The following is a 26,368-nucleotide window of genomic DNA, read 5'->3' as shown; positions in this document are numbered from 1 at the left end:
TTAAAGAGAGAAGAGGAAGAGGAAGGAAAGTGGAAAGGAAGAAATATAGGAAAGAGAAAATGAATATTTAATGTAAAGGAGGAAGGGGAAAGAAAGGGGGAGGATGAACTGATGGAGAGATCAGAGGCTGTTTATGCTGTAATGATGCATAAGAACTGTTCTCTGTCTGCATTATTTATCAATTACTGCATTTATATGTTTATTTTTCTTTATTTTCTATAAATGTGATTATCTGTAATCGTCCCTCACTGTCTGCTGGTTCACTTTGGATCGGTAGTGCTGTTTAATAAAGTTTATTTAGATACATTATTATTGTTGTTGTTGTTGTTGTTGTGGTATTAATATGTGAGATTGTTGATTATGTTCCTCTTTCCACCACCAGGCGTCAGTCTGGTCTCATCAGTCAGGAAGGACATCAGAATAAAACTTTATTTTACAGTTATTTTCTTTTTAAATGATTTTATGGCTTTATGTTTTCTTTGTGAAGCGAAACGTATTATTATTGATCTAAAGTTCAATTAAAAACAGAAATAATACGACAGAATAACTTTAAAAAAGGTCAAATTAAAGCAGGTTTTTGAGTAATAAAAGATGAGTTTGAGGTGTTGACGTCTCAGAAAGAAAGAGAAATAAAATATTCCTTTAATGTTTGTCAGTTGATCATTTCTGCAACTAAAATAAAGTTATAACTGTATTTATTATTTTACTTCCATACATGCAGTTTACAGTTTCTACAGAATCGCCAGCTGTTTTGAGATCCTCAGTGTTAATATGATAAAATGTTTCTCCATTCAGACACACAAAAATAATCAATACATCTCCTCCAGCACTCATTAGATCTTATTGGTTCCTGAAGGATCTTGTCATGACTTTCCATTTGAACTCTCTCCAGGTATTAGACCTGACCAGGTATCTGTGAGCTACTGACACAGGAGATTGCTTTTCTAACCTCCAACTCCAAAACTGTTATTAATATTTTTGAAAAAGATCAAGGTAATGTTCGTCTTTGTCACCTAGCAACAGTGTTGTCATGACCTGTTTGAATGTAAGCGTTTCAGTAAATATACCGCAGCGTCCCAGAGTCATACATTATAACTTTATACGTTTATTAAGTTCCTTTAAAGTGCCTTGAAAGCCTCTGCAGATGGACGAGTCGGCGCTGGACCGGTACTTTGATAACTTCATTGTAAACGTGAGTAAAAGCTGTTAAAGGGTCAGTAATGACATGTCTGACTAAATGCAGCAATCTTATAATGCTGTGTTAGAAGCTGTCAAAGAAAAAAACACTCACAGAAGGAACGCTAAATCTATTTTAAGGGTTGCAAAATAAAACTAATATTTAGAAGAAAAATATGAAATTCTACAAGGTCAGAAACTGTTTAGTTTAATTAGACTAATTACCTGATTTTGATTTGGCCACAAAGTACACTGATGGTGCAGTTTGTCCCGTCTGAAGCATTATAATCGTAGTGACTGAAGACAAAAACTCATTTTCGTAAAAAGGTTCAGTAATTTCCTGACTCAACTGTAGTTTTTCTCAAACATTCAGGAGTATTTTCAGCAGTGGATTCATCCACAGTTTGTGCTCTTTGGATACAGCAGTTGTAAGAAGGATCAATTCATCGTTGGTTCAGTTCAGTTCTGATTCACTCTCGTGCTGCAGGACCCCTCAAAGATGGAGAAACAGGAAGTGAATGAAGAGTCGGGCGATGAGCTGTTCTTCAGCTTACTGCCTGATGAGCTCTACCAGGAAGACGCAGGTAATGCAGCAACAACAGCAACACTGATCCAAACACTGAACCAACAGCAGAGAGGACAACTGTCCTCCTGTTCCCAGACAGCAGTCCGGACCACAACTCCCAGAATTTCTCAGCAGGAACAGTTAGTTGGCCCATGCCAGAGCTGGACGCTTCCCCCGTTCGTCTCTCGACCCCCGTGATGCCAGAAATCCTCCCACAGATACAGTAAGGTTCATTTAGTAGCTGTTCTGGAGCTTTAGATTACATCACATGACCCTCCTCAGTAGGTCACAGACTGTACTGTGACTTCAATATCCGCTCTTACCGAATTTGTATCATCATGTCGCATTCATGTGTTGTTGTAAAAGTCTGTGTGTTTGTGTGCAGGAACGTGACCTCTACAGTGAAGCTGGGCTGCTGTCTTGACCTGAACGTAATTGCTTGCAAAGCGTGGAACGTAGAGTACAACCCAAAGGTACAGAAACCTGAAAACAGGAGATTCTACTTTAAAATTCTACTAATTTTAAAAAAGCTGGCAAAAGCACCCCCATTAAGACACATCACTTCTGATGTGGCCTCGACAAAGTGCGATGGAAAAAACAGCTGGTGCACCCGTCAGCGCCCACCACCAGAAACAGAAAAAATGGACTCAAGCAGATATCGAGCTCTAGATGAGTAAACTGGCTTCATTTCAAAGAGAACAATTGAAAATAGTGTGTCGACTTTAAATCTATGTCTTGAAGTCCAAGTTGAGGCAAACTGATATCTGGAAAATAACCTTTAAAGGGGACATATTATGCAAAACCAACTTTTTAATCATTTGCTCATATACATTTGGGAATCTGGAGTGCCTATCAGCAGGCAAAGTGAGAAAAGAGATGACTCAGTCATGTTTTTGTGGGCTGCCTCAGTCAGAATACAGGAGATAAAACAGTGTTCAGATTTTTTGCCCATTTCTGACGTCATCAAACTTGCAACCCACGTTACTTCGTTGTTGTCTTGCGGAGTTCCGCTACAAGCGAGCGAGCGAACGAGAAAGCGTCATCCGTGTCATCCACGTCATAATGCTGACCAATCAGAGCAGACTGGGCCTTTCGGAAGGGGGGCCTTAAAAAGACAGGAGCTAAAATGTATTGTTTCAGACAGAGGCTGAAAAGAGCACCTGAAGAGGTGCTTAGTTACAGGCAGTATGAGCAAAATAATGTGTTTTTTGAACATTAAAACATCTAAACCTATTGTAGTAGAGCCACAAATTATGAGCCTGAAAAGGGGCATAATATGACTCCTTTAAAGCAGCTTGTTGTTCTTAAGTCTTCTTGTTGTGTTTCAGACTTACAAGGCGCTCATCATGAGGATCCGTCAGCCGAGAACCACAGCACTGATCTACAAATCTGGGAATATTGTGTGTACAGGAGCCAAAAGGTCTGTCTGAACTCATCTCCAGTAACTGTGGACTATTGTCGGGGCAGTGTATGAACCCTTTCTCCTCTCCTCTGTGTAGTGTGGAGGGGTCACGGCTGGCGGCCAGAAAGTATACCCGCATAGTGCAGAAGCTGGGCTTCCCTGCCCACTTTCTGAACTTCAAGATCCATAACCTGGTGGCCAGCTGCAACAGCTTCCCAGTCAGTTTAGAGCGACTGGCCCACCATCACGACTGCAGGTCAGGAGACACCGGCTGTGGTTAGCCACAATCTCCCATCTGAATGCATTTTGTCCTACTGAAGATTCCCATAAAAGTACACTTCTTGTAAAGTCTTTTTTAAAGTTTAGTTGAGCACAAAGATGGTGGATCTACCGCTCCACCTCTGAGCCACAGCCACCCCAAATGTATGAGCTTGTGCTGCTGACAGGATGTAGTGTTTCTGTGCTGCTGATGTCTTTTTAATGGATCATTAGTGAAGTTTCAGTTTAAACAACATTTGATTGCAGATTCTAAGTCAGGATTTGTGTGTTTTTCACTCTCCCCAGTTATGAACCCGAGCTGTTTCCTGGCCTCCACTACAAGGGGGTGCCTGGTATCACTGTGTCCATCTTTTCATCTGGGAAAATGTCTTTGAGTGGTAACTGAGCTCTGTTTTTGTCCACACACCCATGGTTGCCTTGCATGCAGGCTGCCATGTTGAACCATCATGTTTCTACAGTAGCCCAGAATAGACAAACCAGACACTGGCTCTAGATAGGGCCATTTTCTGCTTGTTTGTGGCCACTGTAGTTTCCCCCACACCCTTAGAAGGAGAGGGTGAATTGAGAGAGTTGCAATCTGCAACTACACCGCCACTAAACTCGACACTCCAGACCTTTAAATAGTTATAGGGTTCCTTAAAGAGGTTCTTGTGGGGAGTTAGAGAGGTGGTAGGGGTCCTTTAACTAGTTCTAGTGTACCTTTGGAGTGTTCTAATGGTCACTCAGGATAGTCCCCTTTGTAGTTATGATGTTCCCCTGAAAGGTTCTAGGTAGTATTTGTAGAAACTGCGCAGATTGTATGCGTCCATTAGGTAGTTCTAGTAGTTCACTGCAGGAATTCTGGAAGTCCCTCACATAGTGTTTATGTTCATCAAGGAGCGTTTAGTGGTTGTTTCATTTGGGTCTGCTTATTATTTGGCTCTAGAGGTCCTCTAAGTCACTCCTGGACAGATCTAGAAAGTTCCAGAAGTCCTTTAGGTAGTTCTAATGTTGGATGGTTCCTATGTTCAGTGTGGATACTAAAGTTGTCACTAGGTAGTTCTAGTGTTCCAATGAAAGGTTCAGGGAGTCCTGTAGGTATTACTTGTAGAAATGATTTTTATCCTGTAAATAGTTGTTCCATAAGGAGGTTCTAGTCAGCAAAGTAGAGGTTGTGAGGGGACCTGTAGGTAGTTCTAGTATACCTCTGGGGGGTTCTAGGTGGTACTTGAAACTAAAGAAATGATATGCGTCCTTTACATAGTCCCCTCGACTGAGGAGGTTCTGATAATTTTATATGTGTCTGCTTATTATGTGGCTTTAGAGGTCCTGTAAGTCGTTCTTGGAGAGATTGTCAAAGTTCTAGGAGTCATTTAGATAGTTCTAGTGTTTCTTTAAGAAGTTCTTGAGGTTATTGATCTAGACATCCTTTAAGTAGTAATACATGTTTTGAAGCTTTTGTGGAAGTTCTAGTGTTCACTGAGCAAGTTCTAAGGATTCTTAGGCCATCAAGGAGATACTAGAGGCCCCATAGGTAGTTTTCCTATTGGCGGTATGATGTTTTTTTAGGCTGTTCTTCTTTAGGTGGTTGTAGTGTTCCTTTAGGATGTTTCAGTGGTCACTGAAGCAGTTGAATGGGTATTTAGTTTTAAGGGTTATTAAATATGGTCTTGCAGTACTTTCTGATGGTTGCAAGGGGTTATAAAGGTCTGTTAGGTGGTTAGGTAAATCCTATGGTAGTTTTTGTGGTCACTGAGGAGGGTTAAGAGGTCCTTTATAGCTCCAGTGTTCCTTTAGGAGATTCTAGTTTTTTTTATGATCATGAACATGATCCTGTCTCCTATGCTCTTCCCAGACTTTACCAACTTGTTCTTACATCTCTTAATTGGTAGAATATTTGTTAACTTCATTGTGAGTATAAATAAAGCTCTAATGTTTAAGTCTTGTGTTAAATTCCAGGAGCTAAAACAGAAGCTGACATCTACAAAGTATTAGAAACCTTCTTTCCAATTGTGAACTGCTTCAGGAGGAAGTGAAGAGAGACCGAGTTGTGATCATCTTAACGCTAAAAAAATAAAACTTTAGTTTTTTGTTTTAGAGTCAGTGTTGAATGGTGGGTCAACATCCTTAAAGGACATAAAATCACCTTGATGGTCTTATCTTGAGTGGTTCACTTGTCTTGGATATTTCTGGATCATAACTTTAATATTACTGGAATGTTACTCCAATTTGAATATTGATGACACAGACTTCATTTTAAACTTCAGTATCTATGACTTAAACTTGAGTAAATCAGACTTGGTTATTAGACTCAGAATCAGAATCAGATTTATTGCCAGGTAGGTTTTTACACATACAAGGAATTTATCTTGGTGCAATGGTGCTTAAAATATACAATCACACAAAAATATACAAATCACAAAAGAATATACAAATCACACAAAAATCACACAAGAATAAAGTACTTTTAAAAATATAAATAAATCAAGATAAGAAAGATAAGAAACTGTACAGAAGACGAGAGTGCATTAATGTAATGCATATATACAGGGTGGGTATAAGAGTCAGTGTCAGTGGGGTCCCTCTAAAGTCCACAACCATCTCCACTGTTTTTAGAGCATTAAGCTCCAGGTTGTTCTGGGTGCACCAGGTCACTAGATGGTCATTCTCCCATCTGTAGGCAGACTCATCTCCACCAGAGGTGAGCCCAATGAGGGAGGTGTCATCCGCGAACTTCAGGAGCCTGACGGACTGGTGACTGGAGGTGCAGCTGTTGGTGTACAGGGAGAAGAGTAGAGAAGAAAGAACGCAGCCTTGGGAGGATCCGGTGCCAATGATGCTGATGATGATTGATATCTCACTCACCTATTTGGTTTGTAAATTTAGCTGACTTGACTTGAGTATCAGAAGCTCAGATGTTGAATATCAATACTGATTTTCAAGAGGATGGTGTGTTCACTAACTTCATTATCTTGGGAAGACTGGAAGATGCTGCTGAAAGCTCCAGACAAAACAAGTAAGGGGTCCTCGAATAAATATGGTAACTCTTTACTCTTAAGTACATTTATACAAGTATATAATACACTGTAATGTAGTTGTAAGCATATATGAGGTAAGTTTATTACTGTATTTAACAACTGAGGAGTTTCTAGGGGCTAAGGGTTCTGATGCTTATTATTTGGTCCTCAAGGTCATTGTTGGATCGATCGAGAAGGTTCCAGCAATCTTTTAGGTTGTTTTAGTGTTTTGGTTGTAGGACTATCCTGGTGTCCTTAGTCCTTGTAGTTGTAAGCAGATAGAAGTGTTAATAGAAATTGTTAACAAATGTAACTTCTGTGGGCACCCATCCTGCTGTATAACCAGATAATTAATGACAATATAGTCAAACACACACTAGGTAAAGTCTTCATGGGACAATGAAACGGTTTAGAATAGAAACAAAAAGCACATTTTAAAATTAATCAACAGGTTCAGTTCAGTGACATAATATTTGACTTAAATTCAAAGATTTAATGAAAACAGTTGTCTTGAAATTACTTCAAATTCATGGCCAATTTTTTGCCATCTTACAAAAATAAGACGGCATTGAAGTTGTATTGAACTGCATTTTTTTATAAGTTGTACTTACAATTTACTGATAAATATGAGCTTTGTTATTGCCTATGGCAGGAGGCAACTGCAGAGGTTTTACTGCAGTTGAAACAGGAATACTGAATATAAAAATATGGTTTATCAAACTCACATTTACATTTTTTATTGAACTTATAGTATAATTATTTTAGGAACTATGCATTATTGCACTGATATTTTTAAAATCAACATTTAAAGTTCTACTCCAGTAGAAGTACTCAGAAGTATCCCTAGGAGTTCACGTAGCCACCCCCAAAAAGATGCAGTTCAATGCAAGTTCACTGCTATCTATGTTATTTCAAAATGACAAAAAATTGGCCATGAATTTAGTGATTTTAGATATTTGAAATGTAGCATTTAAGCTCTTCAGTTACAAGGTTTTTGATCAGACAACGATGCAGCAGCGCTGTATTGTACCTCTGGATAGACACTTTTATTTTTACCAAAAATGTTTTGCACTGTTCAGGGGTACTGAAGAAATATTTCAAAGGGGGTACATTAATGAAAAAGGTTTGAGAATCACTGCCCTAGAGGGCTCTGTATCATGTTTTATCTACCAAATAAGTGCGTTCAAGAGGGCACAATTTGACATTTTTTGTATACCTGGTAGACCAGGGGAGTCAATTGAGTCCACCAGTGAACGTAAACAAGGTAAAAAAAAAAAAAAAGGCAAACATTGCCACTTTTTATTAAAGTGTTGGTTTTTTTTGCAGTAAACACCAAAACCAGGATTTGACTGCAACATGATTATGGTGTTCTGAGTATCATGCAGTGAGCAATGTTAGTGTGGAGAGTGTCAACAAGTGGCTTGAACTACACCACCTTGATTTATAAGTAATATCTGCATACAATCATTACAGGTAACCTGAAGCTATGTAAGTTTATCTTTTTAATGTTGGCCCATGAGGGGTCAGCATAGAGAGTGTAATGTGCATAAACGAGACTTATCATGATCTGAATATGTTACAATGTACAATTGAATATGGAGTATTGTTGCTGCTACTACTAATAATAATAAAAGTATTGAACCAAAAAAAAACAACAACAACACAGCTCTGATCCTGATGGATAACAAACTGGAAAGTTGAGGTTCTTATCCCCTTTTGTTCTACAGTATGTATGTATGTATGTATACTGTATGTATTGTATTGCACACAAGTCTGGATTCAAGGCAGACCACCTTGACTTAGACTGCCCTCCTTGCGAACACAGGGAACTCCACAATGCTAGAGCCTCTATGTCCTCTGTCCTGGCTCCACAATGGTGGGACAACATTGCACTTGGGCTGAACAGACAAAAAAACCTTTTTCTCTATCTCTCTATCTTCTCTCTCTGTTGTCTCTAAATTTAGCACTTGCAACAGTTAATCACATTTGATAAAACGTATGTTCTTGCATGTAATGTAATGTATTCACGTCCTTTAATTAAAGATACTATCCTTATTTATTTATTTTTTATTTATACAGTTTAAAAGGTACAGTGTGTGTTCATGGGCATTTCTACGGTGGCCGACAAAGGCAAACGCGCCGCAAACGGCAAAACACTGCAAACACAGGAATGATGCAAAACCAAAAACACACAAACACATAAAACAAATCCAACAGAAAAACGCAGCAATCACAGAAACGAAGCAGAAGCAAAAATTTACAAACCCACAAACAAATGCCAAAGAAAAATGCTGCAAATTCACTCCACAAAACAGAAGGGCGCCAGGCCACTAGGGGGACCCGACCTTAGGGATGGACCAGTCCTGTGGGACCAGACCCGAAAGACATGAAGAAGAAGAAGAAGAAGAAGAAGAAGAAAAAGAAAGTTGACTAAGTTCTGGAGAGGAGAGTGATTAAAAATCAGTGTGAACCTAATTTTTTTGTTATTGTTGACATACAGTTTTTTGTTTCTAAAACTTAAAAACACATCTTTTTTAAAGAAGAAAAGTAAATTATCATTTTTATTAGTTTATTAGGATTTTGATTTAAAACTGAGAGATTGAATGAAGACGATATTTTGAGTTTTTTCAATTTTTTCTTTTACAGTATCTTAGACACCATTTAAATATTTTTACATTTTATACTCATTGTTTGAACCAGTTTATTTTAAAAACATATAAATATCATAACACAAAACAAATCCATGCATCTTGTGCATACTGTATATTAGTTAGGGTATAAATTGTAAATGTCTTTATTCAGAAGTACAAATTCTGAAGTTTGGTTTATTCTTTTTAAAAATCTACAATCTATAACTTCTTTAAAATGAGAACAAATTACAAAAGCAACATTTTATTGTTTAACAGACAAAGGGAAGTAAAAAAATCAGGTTACATTAACACACAGCACACATCATCAGTAATTCATATTTTAACGTCCACCTTAAATAGAGTATAATCTAATTCATCCTCTGACTCAGCCGTCTCAGCTTCATCACATCAAATGAAAACTTGTACATTTAATCATTTAAAACACATATTTTACATAGTGTAAAGAATTTGAAATTAAACATTGATTTTAATGTTTGGAAACTTCATAATCTGGACTAAGATTTCAAATATAGTTTGGTTGATTCACAATTCAAACATGCAATTATTAATGAATTGATTCTTTTTTCTTTATTTGGATCCATCAGCTTTCCTATAATGGTTGCTGGTCTTAATTGTTCCACACACACACACACACGTCAAAATAATGAAAAAATGAATAACAATTTAAAATGACACAGTTAAAAAAAAAATGACCCAAACGTAAAGATCATAAGCTAAGTGGAATCTTTTTACATGTGAAAAGAAAAAAAACCTAATGATTGCAAAGACGAGACATCAGGTCCAACTTAACTTTTCACTTTAAGAAATAAACATCATTAATATAATCATCCTCTTTATCTCTTACTGCTTTGTTTCACTGACACACTGATCTTCACTGGTAATATCTTCAGTGGGACTTTATCATCAGTGTTAATGTATGGAAACAACCTCTCAGTGAAAGTGTGTGTGAAGGTGTGTATGTGTGTGTCAGTATCAGGATCACAGAACGACAGCTTTCCTCTGTTCCAGTCCAGATTCACTCTGATCCTCCGGACCTTCTTCTGAACTACGAGATCAGTTTCTGGAGCTGGTGGTGACCATGTTAAGTGTTTACCTTGAAAGAACATTATTCCCCATATTTCAGACTCTATGTCTCCCTTCCTCTGGACAGACTCAGCACACACACCCAGTAACCAGTCTGTACTGTCTCCAATCTCAACATCCCAGCTGTGAGTCCCTGAGTTAAAGCCCTCAGAGCCCAGAACTGAGTAGTAAGAATAAATCCTCTCTGGATTGTCAGGAAGCTGCTGTGTCTCTCCTCCTCTCATACTGGTCAGATCTTCAGACAGAATGACTCTTGGATCAGCAGTGTTTGGGTCCAGAATCACAGGACTGTAGGAGACTATGTTCTTCATCTTGTTCCAGATGTTGAAGGTCAGGTTGCCCAGGTGTTTGGCCTCGTCTATCAGAGCTCCTGAGGGCAGCTGTGGATCCTCCAGCAGGGGGCGCTGCTGGACTCTTTCCACTGCAGCCTTGTAGTTGTTGAGGAATGATACGTCTTCAGCTCTCAGCTCCTCCTCTGTGGCTCTGACTGTGTCTGAAAGAGCTACTATCTCTCTGCTCAGGGCCTCCATCTTCTCCTTCATCATCTGACTCTTCTGCTCCTCTTCCTCCCTCAGTACAGCCAGCCTGGCCTCCTCTTGCTCTTCTAGAAACTGGTGAAGCTTCTTAAACTGCTCCTTAATCAACCTCTCTGTGCGTCGGGCCTGGACCTTCATGTGTTTTGCTGTTTGATCCAACTTCACTTTAACTTCTTTAAAAAGCGATAGCGTCTCCTTTAAAGGCTCCAGAGATTTCTGGAGCTCCTCTCTGTGATCCTGTGCAGCTTCATCGATGGTTCTGAATCTGTGGTTGGTGTGTTTCTTTGAATCTCTGCAGACGAGACACACTGGCTGCTGATGGTCCAGACAGAAGAGTTTGAGTTTCTCAGAGTGCAGACTGCAGAGAGCATCTGAAGATCTCTGATCTCTCTCCTGTATGAAGGCCTCACACAGGTTCTTTAACACCAGGTTACGAGGCGGTTCAAACTTTGAAACTCTTTTACAAACTGGACACTCATGTGTTTGTTTCTCTGTCCACCAGCTCTTCAGACAGTCTTTACAGAAGCTGTGGCTACATGACAGAAGAACAGGATCTCTAAAGACTTCATGACAGACCGGACAGCAGAGATCCTCCTCTAATCTGGAAGCCATTTTGTCTCTGAGTGAAGCTGCAAACACAAACAGAAAGTACAGTCAGCGTTGGCTCCCCTCCCTCCTCTACTAACTTCACTGAACATTACTTTGACTTTGAGTTATGTTTTTTGTCAAACTCACATTCAGTGTGTGGAACATCAGCAGGTTGAAGCAGCAGTGTTGTAGTTTTCCACTTTTCCCTCCTTTAGCTGAAGTTTGGTCTGAAGGTGAATCTGATCGTCTGTTTTTCAGTCTGTGCGCCTCTCTTGAGTGAGGAAGAATAATAAACTGTTTCCTGGTTTGTCTCAGGTGAGTGAGGTGAGGGGTGGAGTTTTGTCCGCCTGTGCTGAATGCGTCTGATGTAACACAGGGTGTATTTCAGTCGAAAGTATTGATTCATTGCTTTATTCACTATTCTCTTTTGAATCCATGAGAGGCCTGAGTGTATAATTACAACAACAGCTTGTATATATACTTTTCTTTTAAAATATGTCTGTGTTTATTAGCCATATGCTTTTTGTGTTTGTATGTAATGCCAGCCTTGGCAGTGTGTGTTTGTGTCGATGTGTAGAGAAGAATGCAAGGAATCCAGCTCTAACAACACCCTCCCTGAATGCAGCGATGAAAATATGTTTATGTTTTATGGAGCAAAGGTCATGATGACATTGTATATGTGCCAAGTTTGGATTCTATAAAAGTGGTTTATGACTTAGAAATCATTGAAAAATGTGGGTCTCAAGGTGAGACCAGTTGAGAACCATTGTCCTAGAGCACTTTATTATCTATTGTCCTATTATTCACCCTATTACATAATTTTTATTGTGAGTAGCATAAAGGGACTACAGCTAGCATTTCATTCCACAACCCTGTGATGTAAAACAATAAATAAATGAACAGTTTACCTTGTGAAGCAAAACAAGTCTCTGTGACTGATACATGATTATGTGTGACATTATTAGATTGTTAATACTGATCAATGTTAGAGCAGCATTTTCCAGTTGGAGCTTCAGTTTGCCAGTTTAGGCAAGTGGTTTCCAACCTAGGGGTCAGGGCCTTCCAAAGGGTCACCAGGAAAATCTTAGGGGTCGTCAGATCATTAATACATAAACCTGCTTTAACTTTGTGGATGGAGTTCTGCTTTGTTTTGGGAGATAATGGATAATTGACCTGTTCAGTCATCAAATTGAATCCTGTGAGAAGTTTAGAGGACTAACTGCTAAAAACTGAGAGATATCTGAAATGTTCGCTCTGCTTTGCGGTAAGAGGTCGAAAAACAAAAAGGTTGGAAACTTAATCTTTAACAAAGTGTTTTATACTGTATTATTCATTATGTAAAATTTTAATCTGAAATGTACCTACAGCTCAATAAATGTAGTGGAGTAGAACAATAAAGTGGCATGAAATGTAAAGTACAACTGCCTCAAAATTCTACTTATGTACAGTATTTGAGTAAATTGATTTATGAACAGTTAAAACAGACCTCCATAATAAGAAACAAGGAACAAACACAATATGGTGGTTTAGAAAATGTAGTCTTACAAAGTTCTGAGTAATCTGGATCAAAAGTCCTTTTTAGTCAATAGAGCTGCACATTGTAACATTCTGTGAGTCTGACAGTAAAAGAGCATCAAACATTGTGAGACCAACAAGATTCATGACAGTTTTTTAGATGGTAAATTTACCCAAATAAAACATACAAATAAGACAAACTGGGGTGCATAGTAGACCATACTGGCTGTCAGCAGGTTGTCATAGAGCTGATTTGTCTTTTTGTCTGTGGTACTGTCGTTGTTTGGAGTACATTCACTCAAGTACTGTACTTGCTGTGTAGCACAACCGGTTTATATTATCAGAAACACCATTCAACAGATCTTCACCCCTCACCTGACTCACCTGAGACAAACCAGGAAACAGTTTGTTATTCTTCCTCACTATTGAGAAAACAGACAGATTCAGATTCAGATTCTGATGATCCACACACTGAATGTGAGTTTGACTAAAAACACAACTCACAGTCAAACTAAAGCTCAGGGAGCTGAGAGCTCTCACATAAACTGTCCACATATACAGTTACATGCATAATGTCTGAGGATACAAGTAACTATACTGTCATATTATAAGTATTAGCTGTAGTTCTTTCCAGCAGCACTAGATGTCAGCATGGTTGCAGGTTGGTTGACGTAAAGCTGCTATAATGACTCACAATGGTAATATCCCTGTAATGTTTGAGAGCTGGTTGATTTCATTCAAAGACTCTCGGTGACAAATTGGACGTTTGTATTTAAAAGGCAATGATCACCTTCAACTGAATCAATTAAACTGATCATTAACACAATCATAAAGGTGAAACTACTTTCTGACAAAGGACTGTTCATCCAGACAGGGTCTGAAGACCAGGTTGAAATACAGGACCTGGTTAATTCTTTATTTGAATCCAAAAAGTGGTTAGATTACTTTATTAATCCTGAGGGAAATTCAAGAATGGTTGCTAGTCCACCTGGGGTCAACACAACAACAACAACAACAACAACAACAACAACAACAACAATGAAATCAAACAAAGTAAAGTCACAGGTTTAGTTGGTAATAGAGGTACAGTGGTGAATGTGATGTTTTCCTTCTGGTGGTTCTGGTGTTCTAAAGGTTGTTTAGGTGGTTCTTGAATATAAAATGTGAATCTAAAGAGTAACTCCAGCCGTCAAATAAATGTAATGCAGTAAAATGAGATCTTGTGGAGGAAAAGAAATAACTTACACTGGACTGAATTACAGAACTGAAGAAACTGGAGTTTTGAATTGAAGTCTGGAATCTCAGTGTGACACAGTGGCGGCATCAGTTCGCTGCTCTGTCCGCTGTATGTGTGCGTTTGGTGAGGTAGCTATTAGCTCATGTGCCGGCCATCTGCTGCACACACACACCAGGAAACATCTGGCTGATGCTCCACTTCTTAAACAGGTCAGTTTGTACCTAATAATTCAGAGAAACAGGCAGGTGATGATGAAGTGAGGAGCTGTGGAGGGTCAGACACTCGCAGTGATTCGGCTCATCTACTTTGATTTGATAAACAAGGTTTGTCTTCTGGGACGCTAGAAATACTTCAGTACCTTTATTTTCAATGTGAGGCATAATCCTCATTACTCATTTTAGTTAAAATAATATACAGTGATATACTGGTATTCATGAACAAATATACACTGTAAAAACCGATAAGATAATTTAACTAAAAAAACTGTTGAAACCAATTATAACTATAAATAAAAAAATTTTTAGGTAACATTAACTCAATATAATATATATTGATATTTATATTGATATTTATGATATATATACTCAATATAGCCTAATATGTATTGGGTTAATGTTACTTAACGAGTATGAGAACAGAGTGTATCTCTAAGTGTAGACCAATACTGTTTTCTAGTTAGGCAGGACTCTCAGTTTTCCAGATAAATTTATAATGCCAAATGTGAAACTTAGCCACCTTTATAAATCTGATGAAGGAAGCGTGTTTCTGTCTTTGTGTGTACACAGTTTTAGTCGTGGATCTACATCTTTTATGCATCTGGCTTGCTCGTCTTGGACTGGATGAAGGTGGTCTTGACTGCAGCACTGGTTAAACTATATATCTTATATAGCGGATTACTCCCACTGGGCCCGGCGCTGACTGACTGCAGGTATTTCTCAGCTAACTGTTGTAATATTTCTGGGTAGACAGCACAGAGTGAAGGTGATTTTACTGCTAACTGACGGACGGTTTCTTCAACATCTCGTCTGACAGCGGTTTCTAGTGAGAGTGTTTTCTGTGACATGCTGACCTCTGAACTGGAAGCCCTTCCTGTCTGCTCTCCAGGGCTGCAGGCCGGCGTGTTGACACTCAGCGGCAGGAAGTGAGGTAACACAGCGGCCGACATGATGGCTCTTGCATGAAAACAGTGAATTATGGGAACGCTTCCTCCCCTGTCGGAACCTGGAGCTCCCTCTTTCTCCTTCTCTTTATATTTTTCTCCTCCTTCCTGCCTTCATCTGTTCGTCTCTCGGGCTTTAATTCTTTTTATTTGACACATTTGTTTATTTGATGATTTGATTGTTTGAGCTCGGCCGTAATTTCAGCTTTATTCATTTTATTTTGGTGGCAAAACATCCGTGAGTTTAAGTTGGTCAAATATTATTATTTGTCAGGATCTTTTTATATAACCATCGCTGCGACCTTTCATCGAGCACCTGTGACCTGCCCACCTTTTTATTTCATCTGTTTCAGTTTTTCACATCCTGTCACTCGTTCTCTATTTGGCTCATCTCTTTCTCTCTCTGATAACATCCTCAGTTTCCTGTGATCCTAATAATACCAAATGATAATCATGCTGACAGTAACACATCCTGTATTCCTCTGTCACATCCCCTCCACTCTTTTCATCCGCCCTCCTGCAGCCTCCTATCTTTGACTCACTTTAATGTTTTTAAGAGGGAGTTCAATATATTCTTTGGAGGGCGAAATTAAACTTTAACATTTTAAAAGCTAAGTCTGGTGATATTGTGGGTTCTCCATGTTGTCAACAAATCTCATGTTCAGACAGCAGTGACAGAACCTGTATTCTTTCTAATGGCCAGCAGGGGGCAGCTCCACCGGCTGCAATAAAGAAGTCTGATAGTATTGAGTGTTATGGGGAAATGAGCCAACTTCTGACTTAATTTATTATCTTATTAAACAGTTTCCTGATGAGTTTATGGTCTCAGTCACTCGTCAGTCTTTCCAGGAAACTGCGATTGCAACGATTAACGCTAACTCACCCCAACTTGTCTGCAAATTTGACACACAGCAACAAACTCACTTCCATACAGTCCAATTGAATTTACACTGGAAATTGCCTTCAAGATAAAGCTTGTACAATTTTCACCACAGTAGAGGATCAATTCACCAGTTTTGTTTTCTGGTCTGTAAAGAGCACTTAAGTATTATGGGGCTGCTGGTGTGACTCTACACTTTTAGAGAAACTTTTTTTAGTTTCTGGGCCGTGTGAAGCTACAAAAATGCAAAGTCAACTTTTCCACTTTTGTTCGAGCCAAAGGAAATTAACAGCATGTAGGATTACAAAGCTGAAGTGTGACAGAACACACCTGTACTCAGAGGAAGGAACAGCACAAACACGGCGCTGTGCGCTCCAATAGCTGCTAACCTCACCACTTTACATGCACCGTCTGTAACCATCTGTTGTAAAGAGGAAGCAGGGGAGCATGTCTCCAGAGAGATGGATCCAAAGAAAATAACTCATCATCCCCCTAACACAGAAATGGATCCGGGAAGGAAGTGATTTAGCACCGTCCCTTGACGGGCGTCTAATGGGCCAGGAAGGAAAATCCATCTCCATGCATTCATTAAACATCTCATTGGTGTGTTTTTGCTCTGACTGTGTTGGAGAGCGAGACAGCGTATCCTTTGGGGAAATAATATGAACACAGAGAGCCACCGAGAGTGAGCAGAGGCTCCTGAATCTGCGAATGTAAATGAGATGTGAAGGTTCTCCTGGTACAAATATATCAAACACTCAGAAGGACACATTAACAGATATTAAATGACTTTGTGTCAGGAGGTGCTTGGTTTCTCCAGCTGACTGCGTCTCTCAACAGGTCACTGGGTTTTGGGGCTCCAACCTCTCTCTCAGGCCCCGCAGTGGTGACCCCTCGATCTGGATCAAAGGACTCACCGGGGGCCCTGCTGGCCCTCACTGACCCCAGAGAGGATCATCTGCAAAAACCAAAGTGTGCTCAGGGTTTGAAAATAAGGCCAGATGTTCCCAGCTGGAGATTAAAATCACATTAAAATCTGATTGTTTTTGTGTTTTTACCTTCTCCAACTCCAACTTTTGATCTCACTTCACTGATGTGGTTCAGTGTTTCATGCAGCAGCAAATTAAAGTAGTGCTTAAAATGTTTTTAAGCCTTTCTGTTTTGTAATATTGTAGCCCTATTTTATAATTTCTTTATATATTTCTTTGTATTTTTATATCAAATTCCAATTGTTTTCACCCTCTAAAACAAAGTATGACGCCGACTTATGTAACCAACCAACCACCAATAACATCCTGACATTCACTCATCAATCAATCTTCAGATTTTAATGACACAGAGTGAAGATTCAGCTATCTAACAGCATGGCTTTGTCTATACGTTATTATTATCAGTGAATCTTCTGGGACACAGAAACCAGACTTGAGACGTCTGGTGGCTGAACAGGGAGGCGTTTTTTTCAGTCGAGATGGGAGAAAAACTTTAGCATGAAGTCAGCAGAACTACCCTGGAAAGTGGAGCTGTAACTTCCCTTTGTGCTATTTAGGCTGCACCTGCACCGAGAGCTGGCCGTGGGTTCGGATGTCAGAGCAGAGAAACCTTACAGCTGTTGATCTGCAGACACAAGAACTCCACAAGGTCATCTGTCAACCAGAACCAGAACCACCTGCAGCTGCTTGATCACACAATACATTAACAGCTTTTATTCATAGCGCATAACATTCAGGTTAGCCAAAGCCAATAGTGAGTAATTTGTCAGTGTCTATCCAAAAATGATTCCGCTATGATCACAACAATTAAAACAAAAGTCCTGTGATTTCTGCACAACCTTGCAATTGTTTTCCACAAATTTGACCAATCATTATAGTTTACTGCGGGTTTAACCAATCACAGCAGTCACCTGTGCAAAATGTTGAGCTATGTGACACCAAACTATTTTATTCATATTGGAACAAGTTGCCTTTGATTTTTAATTATATATATTTTTTTAAATGTTCACTTTCTCCTGCAATTTCATTGCAAAGAATTGGCTAAAGCATTAGGCGTCAATATGCATTGCAATTGTTTATAGAAAAGCTGCTGTGAAATCAGGTATTTTGGGCTGAAAATGTTCATTCCTGGATTTCCTGGTTTACAGGTGTTGCTGGAACTGATCCAACGACACAAGACATGGACTGGACATAGTGGGAAGGCAGGTTGTAGTGGTAAATGGAGCACAGAGAGATCTGATTAGCAAAAGGTTAGGCAGTATCAAAAATGACAACCAACAAACTAGGAGAGCGTCACTATCACATAGGAGTGTGGATGAAAGAGCCAGGTTCAGTCTTTATCAGGTCATTACTGTGGTAACAGCACGTGCAGTTTAATAATGCAGTTGAGCAGCCACTTTGTCATAAATCTTAAATAATAATTAATCTCCGTCTGACTTCATGCTGCACACAGCCAGTAGTTTCACATAGTAACAGACTGACGTCTCCACAGAACCCCGAGACCACTGAGGACGTGAGACTGGAGCTGTTTGGACACTTTAGAGGACAACAGGGTTCAGGACGATAAATAAACCTCGGCTGTTTCTCCCAGCTGATTCCTCCCAGATGTTAAAGTGCAGGTCTGCAGGGTGGAGGCTTCCCGGCGGGATGCAGGAGGATTCTGGGAGAAGAAATGTGACCCAGGCAGTCTCCACCCAAACACGTAAAGTTTTATTGTCTCCAGCACCAAACCTAAAAATCTGAACTAACATGATGTCCTCCTGTTATTTTTGTGCCGGATTTCAAGGCAGCTTTCTAAAAATCTGCAATGCATGCTGGGATGTTTTTAGGCATATTATGTAACAAAATTGGAGGAGAAAGTGATTTTATTTGTTCATTTATTGAATTCATTAAATATCAAAGGCAAACTTGTTCCAGTGAGAATAAAATCGCAGTGTTTGGAGGGTTCCAGATAACCTTACAGAAAAGGGTTATAGGGTAAGGGGGTTGCAGGGTCGTGCTGAATCCACAGGGATCTGGTACACCACGTCTCTGATGTGGACAGGCTTGGGGAGTAATGGATTACATGTAATTGTAATCAGTATACAAAAAAAGGTAACTAAGAGATAGATTTCTGTTACATTGAGGAAACATTGGGTTTATTATGAAAAAACAGTGCTCATGGTCTTCAAAAGTCTCACACTGTGGTCTGCAGTGAAACCAGAACTGGTCTTAATTGTGGCCTCCTCAGCTGGACGGACATTATTTGGTCTTTAAAGCTTAAAAAGGAAACAACGTCACAGTTTGGTGCAAGTGGCCTCCCAACATGAAGATTCATACTTTTATAGTCTGGATTTGCTTCATGAAAAGTTTTCAGAGGAAACACTGTCGATGCTAAAAATGTTGGTTTCCATTTTCTTTTCTAAAGTCAGTTTGTTGTGTGTCTTATCGAATACGTAAAAGCTAAATTTGTTCTTTGTTTTCAGTTTGAATTGTTTTATGTTTGTCGTCTGTGCTTCTTGGCCAAGACACTTAAATAAAGTAAATTTAAATATCCACTAATCACAGTAAATCCAATAAAATGAGCCGGTTTTAGTTTCTACTTTCATCTCAGCAATGAGGATGAGATAGTCTTCATCCTTTAAAAACTCCACATACATGCTTCTTGCTGATTAGCAGTTTGACATTAATTAGTTTTAATGGTTCGGCTCCCGAAGTAAACTGTGAATATGAAGGTGTTATTTAAGGTGGTCTGGAAAAATGGCAAATTAAGGTATTTTCCTGCTCTGTGTGTAACTAGTTCAACTGATTTTAAGGAGGTTTAGCATCAATTAAGAAGAGTTTCACAGGAACTGAGGTTGTTTTGAGGAGCAGAGTGTGTGCTGAAGGGAGGAAAGAGTTAAAACTTTTCTTGTTAGTCCAACAGGAGGTGGTATGGAAGGGGGGAGGAGGGGAGAGGAGGCGTGGGGGAGGGCAGTCCCCCCTGTTTTTTTCTATTGATAGCCATATTCCCCCCATTTATTCCTGCAGTCAGGACGATGCACAGTGCCGAGCGCAGAGAGAGACGACCTGTAGAGCCTCCACGCCAACAAATGAAAATACGACTGTTTGAGTTGAGAAACACAAAGAATGGAGAGCTGCACGCTGCCACAGTAAGTGTTTCTAATCTTTTCCAGGATAGAAAGCAGGTGTTCAGCTGCATCAATGAAGCTTATCAACCTGCAGTGATAACAGTCAGGTTGTTAGTGTGTGTGTGTGTGTGTGTGTGTGTGTTAACAGCAGCTCTGCAGTCTTTTCTCCCTCACATCAGTGCAGATTGTTGATCTCAGAGCAACGTAGGGAATCTTAAAAACCTCCTTAAACTTACATTTTCAGATGAAGGACAAATGTGAATAACTGACTTTTAAACAGCTGCTCTTCATTTAAATCCTGCAAATTAAGAACAATGTGAGGTATTAAGATATTAAAGGGTAGATTATGTGACAGTGGAGGCATTTAAATGTATCATCAGTGCACAGAATCATTATTTTCCACTAGTTATGAGATTTTATGCACAAACCAGATTTTCACAGTAAGGGAGTGAAGATAAAGACTTTGTGAAAGTCTTCATTATTATATTTGACACCGTATAAATGACGATATATCGATGATGTTACACTGAGAAAAAAGGAGCTGCTTTTGTCAACACTTTCAAAGCGGAAAACCTTCTTTTACAGCCAAAAACAGGCCATAATATGTACTTGCAACTGTAAACGTGTGAACATTGTTTTATATATATATTTGAGCCAATTCATAATGAAAAAGTAACAGACATAAAATAAGTTGTTACTGAAAGCTGTGACACCAAATATCCTTCAAAAATGTCAAAAATGTAAAAAGCTGAACGTTGTGAAGTTAAAATGAAGCGGTTTTACTCCTTAAAGTGATTTATGTCATTCACATTCCACCTTAAAATTTCAGGGTTTTTAAGGTTAAAGTTAAGGAATCCTGCCTTTGTGTGTAACCTAATTAAAGGTAGTATTTTTGAAGTTGTTCCCTCAGTCAGCCTGGTTAAGGTGGAGTGTCAGTCATCACAAACCCCAGAGAAAACAGGGTGGCTCCAGTCGCAGAGAGTGATTATGATTATTCTAGTAAAAATAAAGCCTTGTTTTATTCACAATAGATAAATCTTCTTGAAAATGTCATTAAATTCTTTTCAGGCAGTTTTCATGTAGTGAAGAACAAATCCACCTTAACTAACCTCTCTCTGTTAGTATCAGGACAGGTCCTGGTTGTGAGAATGCGTTGTTTATGTTACATAAAGGATAATTAATCAACTAATCTTTGCAGATTGAATATGAAGTTAGATGTTTCTTTTATTGTGTTCACCGTTACAACAACAAACTCTAGTTTGGAGGAAATAAAGTTCACATGTAACTGACTCACCTATATCCTTACACAGATATAAGTTATTTGCTCTAAATCTAACCTTTAAACTCATCTACTCCTCCTGTTTTAGTATAGCTAGCTGCCATCCACGTTACTTTTTGACAAAAAGTAATAGTTTGCAGGTTGTAATATTGCCCAGCCTTTATGGCAGATTAACTGGTTTTCAATCTTTTTGATATTAGTTTTGCTAAAATGATAAAATTACTCTAATGACTCAGTTTTTACACTAAAGTTTTGTCTAAAGTAGCTTAAATGATGATGTATTACCTTTATTAGAGAATTTATTGGAGAATATTTGTATTTTATAGGCCACCGTAGCTGTGATGATTATCTAATCCTTTCACCTCTTTAATTGTCTGTTTCCAGGTAGCTGTTCTGTGATTGGCTGATTGCTCACATCACTATCAAGATGGCCCACCTTTTCCTCGCTAGTAAAATCACCATGCCGGACGATTTCCACAGCAAAGGCGGTGCCAGGATCCCAAGGAGTGCCATGAGGATGCCGACATCGCTGTCCGCTGAGAAGCTGAGCCGGGACAAGCCCAGGAAGGACCACAGTGTCGTCGTCACAACGCACGTCCCGCACATCAATGAGGTCCAGCTGACAGCGGCCACCGGCGGCGCTGAGATGTCTTGCTACCGCTGCACCGTGCCGTTCGGCGTGGTCGTCCTAATAGCCGGCATCGTGGTGACAGCGGTGGCGTACACCTTCAACTCCCATGGGTCCACCATCTCGGTGCTGGGTCTGGTGCTGCTGTCTGCTGGACTGGGCCTGCTGGGCTCCAGCGCTGTCTGCTGGAGGGTCCGACTGAGGAAGAAGAAAGACAAACGGAGGGAGAGCCAGACGGCTCTCATGGCCAGCCAGGGATACTGCGTGGCCTGATCTAAAGTCCTTAATCCGGTTCTGAGTGGAGGTCAAGTTTAAGCTCTTTTTATCCAAAAAGTGACACTGGTGGTTCAGACGATTTACTTCAGGGAGACTGTAAACTTGAACGCACCGTGCATTAACAGGGATATGAATTGGTGAACTTATTGTAAAGAGATGCTTGTACTTGCTGCAGGGTCTTGTCCATCTGGATGTCTCTGCAGACACCTTAAAGGACTGTGATGGTCTGGGTAAAGGATGGACACACAGCAGCTTGCAGGATGACTCAGCAACAGAAAAGTATGGAGACTTTGAACTTGATGTGCTGGACAATGGAGAGAGGACTGTACTCTCTACTGCTGAGATTTTGATAATTGATTAATCCAAAATGCCAAACAATCATCTGGTTTCAGCTTTTCAAATTTGCCCTGTTTCTGTTTTATACCAACTTGGGTTTTAGACTGTTGGTTGGAAAATATAGTGTCACAAAATGAGCTCTGGGAGGTCTGGTTGGAAGTAACAGGCGTTTTCAAAATGGAAGCTCTATAATATCTTATGTAAGTTACATCTCAAAACACATCCTCTGGTCTGTACCTTGCATATACAGTGACTTGATTTTGTAAACATACTTTTTTCAGAGCGGCCTTTTTGACATGAAATAGTTGGGTAAACACAGGTGTTACCGATCATACTAATTGAGGTTCTGTTCCATTCAGGTTGGCTCTGCTACACTAAATGGAACTGAACTGTAATTAGTATCACCTGTGTTTACCCTACTAAGCCATGAGCTGTCTGCAGAAGCTGCTGCGATCAGGTGGTAGGACAGAATCCCTGACACTTAAGTCCTCAGTAAGACCACTATTCAAAGCATCCCCGCCCTGCTCAGATGGACTCTCACCAGAATGCCCTGAAGGAGACTGCCAAAACAAGTCTTCTTTGGCGAGTTGAAAACTGGCAAGGGGACGCACGATGGCCCCAAAAAGCACTTCAAGGAGACCCTGAAAGCCTCCTTGAAGAGCTCTGGATTTGACTGGAAAAGTTGGGAATTCCTAACTCAGGAACGACCTGCCTGGAGAGGAAATGTCCAGAGGTGTGGTCGTCTGTGAGAGCAGGAGAAACCATCTGTGCACTCACCAGTACCTAAAATAATCAGACATGATTTTGTGTCAAAATGGCTGGTGTGAAAAAGGTCTATCAGCTGTAGGTGGACTACAATCATTGATAGTGATGATGTAAAGATAATTAAACATGCTCTGAATACTTTAGTAAATGAGAGATTTCGATTGAAAAAAGTAGATTTAATCAACTTTAAATGAAATTCACAACACAATAAAGTGAGTTGTCGCCCAACAAAGCTCATCTCTGTTGTACAGTATCTCTACCTAAATGCTGATAATAAGCTATAACAGACATTTAACAAGGTACTCTACTGTTGATGTTTCTCTCTATTGGACAAAATTCAGTGTAAACCCCATTTGTGATCTCAGCACTCCGGACTTTGTGATTCGGTCACGTAGCAGGTAAAAAATACTGGATTTAAATGTTTGTTTTGATTTGTTCCGCTCACTCAACCAAGTGCAAAATAAAAACTGTGGTTGCAAAAAAGAGTTAAAAAGCACCAAGATCTAAACAGTGGATGGTAACAATGTGGCTTCAGACTGGATAAACAGCCAATGTGTGACAGCTTCTGGCAGACAACCACAACGCAACTGGTGAAACGCAGCGTTACCTGAATAAAATGACAGATTTGAAGTTTGAACATTGTTGGAAACATTTGGGATAATGTCAATTCATAACAGAAGTTGTCTCAGAACACTTTTCAAATAGAGCAGGTCTAGACCGAACTTTGTAAGAACACAATGTAAGTATAATGTGCTTAATAAGTGTTTATACATTTTAATGCAGAAATGTTTTATATTAAATATCTTTTTATGCAGATAGAAAACATCATGATAACACCTTTGAATATCCGGTCTGTGTGACTGAATTACGGAGTAACGTTCTGAATCCTGAGCTCTCAGATGGGGTTAATTTCTGATCTGCATGAACCTTTGTATGTTTAAACTAGTGCACTAAGATCCAAAGTGATGAAAAATAACCAAATGTCATGTATTCACTGTATTAAAGAGTTCACATGTAACTGTTTAACTGAGGGTCAATCTGACGCTGTCTCACTTTATATTACCTTGAACTAGTGTTCAGTCTTATTTATTCTATGTCAATAAATGTATTTGTTCTATTAAAGTCAACATTCAAGTGCCAACCTGAGACTGATGGACTTTTTAATTTACTCACTGAGCATTTTGTACTCAGAGCTGCTTGACAGACTGGAAAGTTATAGCAGTTATATTTAGTTGTGTTTATTTTGCCTAGCATCCCACAGACACACGACCAGATAATAAACTGGAGGGGGGGGTGTTGCGTCATTTGGAGGAGGAGGAGGAGGAGATTGTGGTGACAGGTAACGGTTACAACGCGTTGTCACTTCTGCAGTGCTAACTTTATCTCCACTGGAGTGCAGCATCCTGGGAATGTGGGGGGAGGGGGGGTGGTAGGGCGAGAGACATAAACAGAGAGTGGAGAGAGAGAGAGAGAGAGAAGAGAGAGAGAGGGAGGATGCAGCGTTGCATCACCTCAGTCTGGTTCCTGCAGACACTTCGAGGAGCTACAGTTCCCTTTCTGAGAGTGACGGAGCTGCAAAGGTAAAAATAGAAGCAGTTAAGTGGACGAACGTCAGAACCAACAGATCATCTGATTAAATACAATGAATCCAGCTGCTGGTGACTTCCACTGCTGGAACACACGAGTACATTTACTCAAATGCTGTACAAATTCGAGGTACTTTACTTGAGTAACTAAAGTTGTAGGAAGAGAATTTCACTATAATTTATTTGAAGGTTTGTTTTTTAACCCATAGTGATGTCACCCATCTGTTTGTGAAGAACCATTTTGATGACATGACATGACAGTTTGTCGAAGCCAGCAGAGGTGACGTACTGCGAGTCAAGCACTGCTGACATACCTCTTAAGTACAGTTGTGGCTGATGGGAATATCATTAGTTGACCTGATGATGGCGCTACAATGACTAAAGTGATTGTTTAGTAACCACTGATATTTCCTGCATACATCCAAAATTAGTACGGAGCTAAAATGTGATGGTAAGATAGTGGGCAGAGGTCACATGAACGGTTAAAAAACACTGCAAGAGTGGCCCCAAACAGGAACTATTAGGAAGAGAATTGTGGACCAGGAAGACCCATTTTCCACCAGATTAGCTTTATTAATAACATCTTCTATTCTTATTGGGAATAAACCTGCCTCCTGCATTCACTCTCAGGGTGGGCCAACGCTGCTGGAATGGTCGATGGTCACTTGGTGCTTCTTGGAGAGCCTGATATTTTAACTTTGAAAGTTTGAGAAACAAGAAGTAAAAAATGTCAACCGACAGGAAAAGTCAGTAAAATCATCTCATGGCTAAAATATTTCAATCTGGACCAAAGTGCCTTCTCTAGAGCTAAAAACCACTGGGATCAGAAACATTTCCAAGAACTACAGAAATATTTAACAGAGGTAAATAATGTAGAACTGAACCACTGGAGGTGTATTCGGTGGCAGATTGAATGACTTATTCTTTGTGTTATCTGCTTTGTGTCGCCTCAGGCTGTGTGAGGAGGGTTCAGAGGGGAAATCCCGACCCTCCCTTCCCTTCCTGTAACACAGTGACCGGCTGAGCGACCAGAGGTGCAACACAGTGGCAGTGTCACCCCTCCTCCCCCCTTTAACACACCCCAGACTCTGAGCCAGAAAGGGCCTGGCACGCAAAGAGACAGGGAATCGGCACGATTAAAGGGGATCAGACGGAGAACAGGAAGCTGTTTTCTGCTCCTACACACCCTTTACCCAAACTGTGAAATAATTCCCCTGCAGCCGTGTGATTGTTCTGCCTTCAGACGAGCCTCAAGGTCAGCAGAGTCGGCCTTGGGCGGAAGGGAACCTGGTTCCACACCTCTGGTTTTGGACAGATCGGGTGTTATATAAA

General features: G+C 39.9%; 3 protein-coding genes and 1 long non-coding RNA gene across 5 annotated transcripts; 3 read left to right on the top strand and 1 right to left on the bottom strand.

Annotated features, from left to right (window-relative positions):
* The first annotated feature begins 1,144 nt into the window (after positions 1-1,144).
* LOC127373860 (uncharacterized) lies at positions 1,145-3,807 on the top strand. Its single transcript, XM_051418701.1, has 7 exons — positions 1,145-1,192; positions 1,664-1,760; positions 1,877-1,964; positions 2,127-2,214; positions 3,070-3,161; positions 3,241-3,399; positions 3,708-3,807. Exons 1-7 carry the CDS (start codon positions 1,145-1,147, stop codon positions 3,805-3,807), a joined length of 672 nt encoding a protein of 223 aa, XP_051274661.1.
* A 5,487-nt stretch (positions 3,808-9,294) lies between these two features.
* Positions 9,295-11,552, bottom strand: LOC127372995 (zinc-binding protein A33-like). The gene is made up of 2 exons (XM_051417035.1): positions 11,424-11,552; positions 9,295-11,317 (listed from the first exon to the last, which is right to left on the bottom strand). Exon 2 carries the CDS (start codon positions 11,298-11,300, stop codon positions 9,903-9,905), a length of 1,398 nt encoding a protein of 465 aa, XP_051272995.1. The 5' UTR covers positions 11,301-11,317; positions 11,424-11,552; the 3' UTR covers positions 9,295-9,902.
* Positions 11,553-14,183: 2,631 nt separating this feature from the next.
* LOC127373041 (uncharacterized) lies at positions 14,184-17,107 on the top strand. Of its 2 annotated transcripts, none has more exons than XR_007886867.1 (3): positions 14,184-14,237; positions 14,814-14,956; positions 15,061-17,107. It is a non-coding gene; the product is annotated as an uncharacterized LOC127373041 (long non-coding RNA). The 2 variants fall into 2 exon arrangements; XR_007886868.1 differs by lacking the exon at positions 14,184-14,237 and adding an exon at positions 14,283-14,351.
* Positions 17,108-20,036: 2,929 nt separating this feature from the next.
* Positions 20,037-24,591, top strand: LOC127373020 (transmembrane protein 100). Its single transcript, XM_051417086.1, has 2 exons — positions 20,037-20,187; positions 21,830-24,591. Exon 2 carries the CDS (start codon positions 21,873-21,875, stop codon positions 22,344-22,346), a length of 474 nt encoding a protein of 157 aa, XP_051273046.1. The 5' UTR covers positions 20,037-20,187; positions 21,830-21,872; the 3' UTR covers positions 22,347-24,591.
* Positions 24,592-26,368: the final 1,777 nt, after the last annotated feature.

The sequence above is a fragment of the Dicentrarchus labrax genome, unplaced genomic scaffold (genome assembly GCF_905237075.1).
Source record: "Dicentrarchus labrax unplaced genomic scaffold, dlabrax2021, whole genome shotgun sequence".
NCBI lineage: Eukaryota > Metazoa > Chordata > Actinopteri > Moronidae > Dicentrarchus > Dicentrarchus labrax.
Note: the sequence above shows the minus strand (reverse complement) of the source record. Positions and strands in the feature narration are given on the sequence as shown.